Source organism: Agrilus planipennis, unplaced genomic scaffold (genome assembly GCF_000699045.2).
Source record: "Agrilus planipennis isolate EAB-ADULT unplaced genomic scaffold, Apla_2.0 scaffold1155, whole genome shotgun sequence".
Classification (NCBI taxonomy): Eukaryota; Metazoa; Arthropoda; class Insecta; order Coleoptera; family Buprestidae; genus Agrilus; species Agrilus planipennis.
This window is the reverse complement of record NW_020439835.1, coordinates 1-4,450: the sequence shown is the minus strand read 5'-3', so window position 1 is coordinate 4,450 and position 4,450 is coordinate 1. Positions and strand designations below refer to the sequence as shown.

At 37.0% G+C, this 4,450-nt stretch overlaps 1 protein-coding gene across 1 annotated transcript; it reads right to left on the bottom strand.

The window, feature by feature from the left end:
- Positions 1-1,363: 1,363 nt before the first annotated feature.
- On the bottom strand, positions 1,364-4,447 carry LOC108743569 (peroxidase-like; the record flags this gene model as incomplete). Its single annotated transcript, XM_018479140.1, has 10 exons — positions 1,364-1,741; positions 1,880-2,184; positions 2,250-2,417; positions 2,481-2,637; positions 2,700-2,826; positions 2,894-3,287; positions 3,344-3,540; positions 3,602-3,759; positions 3,821-4,063; positions 4,141-4,447. Coding segments are annotated over 10 exons (2,141 nt in total), but the record flags the coding sequence as incomplete, so codon positions are not given.
- Between the last annotated feature and the right edge of the window lie 3 nt (positions 4,448-4,450).

Below are 4,450 nucleotides of genomic sequence, written 5' to 3'. Positions count from 1 at the left end.
TTTACACCTTTGTAAATTTCCTCTCTACCGCCGATAAAGAAATTTCACTTCAATAAATTTGCAAATTTACAACTTAAAAACCCTTTTCAAAGGAACGCATAGAAGTATCAAGTTGAAATTAATATCTAATAGGTCTGCAAACCTTTGGAGCCGTAAAAAGAATAAACTTCCAAGTAAACGCAATCAAAGAATATGGCAGTTTAGCCGCTTATTTTGACACTCGCAATGGAATCAAAACCTATAGGGTACTAGAATAATGAAACATGACTTCTGGCATAAGTATCTAAAGGAAAAAATTTTAATTGTACGTTTTGGGACATATTTTGAGGAGAATGTTAAAACTTAAAATCTTGGAAAAAGCGAGAAAAATCTTCGAGTCTCCTCGATTCCCATTACAGACGAACTATTTACATACCTCCAAGTTTGTACGGAACCCTCGGTGCGCGAATCCGATCGACTCGTATATACTCGGCCGCGTTTTTTTTTTTTACGTGACAATGTCTTATAATTCGATGGAGCCGGGTCTACACGCACGAAAAAACATGACTCATGCTGCGTTACCTCGCTCTGAGGCGTTCCATCTAAGGCTTGAAGTGCAAGCGAGAGCGCGGAACGAGCGACAAAGAGGCACAATCGGCCTCCGCGTTCGGCAGCGTTCGACATCTGTCTCTCTCCTACTTGAGTGAGCGATGCGTCCGCGTGGACAGCTGCTATACAATAATACATTTCCATTTACCTCCTTCTCTATATCCATACAAAATATCTATCAAACAAATAAAATTAAAATTTTCTTTTGAAAAATGAAACCATTCCATCAGTATTTTCGTATGACGTTGTCACGTTCAACTATCGTCAGTAAACCGACTTTACAGACAACCGATTTTTAAATGAAACTAGCATTTTTTAATAATATCAATTCTTTATTACTTAAATAGAACTCACTAGGTACAAAACTGTTTCTTATCTAACAAATTATTATCATTGACAAATTTGCATAGAAAAGGACAACTATAAATTAATAAAATAATTATACAGCGCAAACTTTGAGCTAATATAGCTCGCAGTTTGCACGCGATAGCACTACGCAATTATACAAAATAAATATTATTCTTTGAATAAAATACTGCTGTTATTAAACAAAACACACCCAATAAAAATGTGGACCGTTTTAAGGCATCTTGAATGCTAATGACTGCTCCAACTCCAAATAAATTTCGGTTTTTTTCTTATTACCAAATTCTCATTTTTACATATATATTTTTTCTATAAAATAAGGAATCGAGAGACTAATTTCAATTTCAAAAATAATCGTAACCGCGAAAGTTCGTTAACTAAATTAATGTTATTGTTGTTGATTATCTGCTATTATTATTATTATTATTATTGTTAAAACTACTGACAATGAGAACAGCCATTACTTTTCAGTCTTAAATCATTCGACGACAGATTTTTATATACCTATATACATAAAACAAATAACTGTACCTTAAAGAAATAAGTTTTGTTTCTGTCTGTGACCATCTACCGAAGAGATAAACCAACAAAAAGTGAAATAAATATTAAACAGCAAATCTTCAATTATGATATCTAACTAAAGTTGAAAATAAAAATCTTCACGTGTGAAACAAAACTTAATTCATTTTTATTGCAAGACCTTTATGCGGGAAGGGTGTAATTTTCCGCCCAGAAGCTGAAATCAACCCTCGGTATTTCAGAGTGACTGCATTCCACCAATTGGTTGCTGAAATAAATAAATAAAACATTAACAAACACTAAAACCACCGATTCTTCTTGGTAAATAACTGTAAACATAAAAAATCCAAACCATCATCCCCTTCCTAAAATAATAATACGAGAAAAAAGGGTGGATAAAAATTACCTTTGATTTATTTTTCTGAAGGCATTCGGTTGCATTAGTCTGATATCAGCGCCATTATCACAAAAAATTCTTGCCAAAGTAACTTTCTTCAGTTGGGCAAGTTGAGCAACCGTGAAGGGCTTGGGTTGGTTCGCGTTGGTGTAGAAATAGCGATCTCCGTGTTTGGTACGCCACATCTGATCTGTAATGATGCAACTAAAGGTGGGTCCCAACAAGGAGTCTCTCACAGGTCTTTCCGAAAGGCCACCAATCAATAGATCGATATCTCTAGGATCGCCGTAGACTTCCTTTAAGATATTTATGGTCTGCAAAAAAGAATCTTTCTTTAATTAGTAACTTTTTACAAATGTACAAAAACTATTGAGATTACCTTTTGAGGTATTACGTCATCCAGGTCGTCAAAAGAAGAGACTTCAGGAAGTCCACACAGGGTACGGTACGATGTATAAGAGGGAAGTCCATGATCTCTACCCCTCTGAATGTCCAAACTCAAAACATCATATCCATAACTTCCTGAGCGGTACAATAACGTTGTCACCTGGAAAATAAGAAACACAATAGTAGCATCTTTAAATCTAAAATTTAATGATGTACAACGTACTTCATCCACTACATTTAAATCCAATTTCTGACTGGCCTGAGTAGCTAAACCTCTGATAAGAGCATCCAAAAATCCGGGCTTCTCCAAAGACGTAGGTTTGTTGAAAAAATTGCTCAAAGAAATTGAAGTATTTGAACTCCTGTTTTCTTTGTACAACCTAGAACACAAACCATTAATTTAGTTGGGAGAACCACAATTACGAAATGATGAATGGCTTACTTCAAGTTGCCTTCCATCAAAGAATTGATAAACCTCAAAGCTGCAGTTGCAAAACTATTGCTTATGGTTGGATCAATCCTCTCGTTGAAGTTATTTTTATCATCTACAACAGTGGATAAACGGTTTCCTGCAACAAACAAATCCCTTTTTTAATAAAAGATTACAAGGGATGGGTGTTTGAAGTAATTTCTTACCCAAGACTACTGGAATCCATTCGCTGTAAGTAATATGCTGCATTTCAGCAATCACTATTCTCCTTGCCTCTTGATACAGAATTTCGTCACTCCAATGGGGATTAATTCGATGCAACAATGTCGCAATCCTGTTGTGTTCCCGAAGCCAAATTGTGTACATAGCAGTAAGTTGAGGCTGAGTGTTAACCCTGGAGTCACCTGACTTGAAACATAGGGAGTTATTGGAGTTCCCTTGGCAACTTTCAGAGGGGTGGCTAGCAATTGGTAAAAATGTATATGTTCCATATTCACTGTAGTCCAAAAGACCCCCTTCCATTTTTCTTAACGCGAAAGCCTTCTTGGGATTAGAACCATACAATTGGGATCCGTCCAAATAGTGAGTAGCTTGGTTCATCTACACATAATGAATTAGAGAAAAAAAATACCATTAGGGTAAGAGAAAAAACTTACTTGGTCCATTGGTCCAAGACTACAATCAGCCCTCATTGAAGGCAAAGATCTTACGTAAGTCATACATTCAATTCCATGTTTGGAGTAGAACTCGTCCTCCATGGATACGTGGATTGGATGGCAGAAAGGATGCTTGTAGCGAGGAGAAAGGTTTCTGCCATGAGAATCGCAGCATTCGATTGCTTGTTGAGAATGAACTGAAGAAAGAAGAACAAATATTGAATAATGGTAAAGGATCGATCAAACTGAAACACTTACTCATCTTATGAGTAGGAGTGTGAGCCAGGTCATGCTCGACGAACTGGCTCCACTGCATCACAGCCAGCGTTATTTCGTTATCAAGAAAATTAGAATTTTGATTCAGTGAAGTGCTAATAGACCTCGCAGATGGTAGTGGATACTTCCTATTAACTGACCTAAAGAAATAATTAATTTCGGTTATACAATGTCGTAGAAATAGATAAAAAATGAACACACCTTCTGGGTTCTTGGACTCCGTCCAAATAGTCGGGACTCAACAATCTCTTGTAGGGCATCAAGGATTGGCCCAAAACTCCTTTATTAGCATGATTGCAGGAACCATCTGTTGAGCGGTAAGGTGAATGTGTTTCCGAAAGGGTACACCTCTTTCGAAATTCTGGACATGACTCACGAAGAGATGTCGTAGTCAATTTGAAATTTGACATATGCCTCACACATTCAGAAGGATTAAGGTGATGTCTAATAAACGAAAGAATTTCGTAATCAGAAAATTCGGTAGTTACAAAACACTTCCTATCGTATGAAGTGTTACTTACTTGCCACAGTGTGTATTGACCAGTTGAGCAGTAGCTTTAGTAGATATTAGGGCATCTCTCCCAACTAAAAGTGCCTCCCTTTCTGGAGAGGATTCAATCAACTGTCCATGAACTGGACTTTCGTGACGGACGTTTATATTGGACCATTGCAAACTATTTTCTAGCCGCTGCAGGTGCTCCAGAACGTCTTGTGCAAATTCCACGGATCTATTCAAGTCCTTATCGCTAATTTTCACAGACGTACTACGAGGATCTTCTCTAAGAGGAAGAATAGCATTCACGTTGTAATCTGGAGAAAAGGTGGAATTAG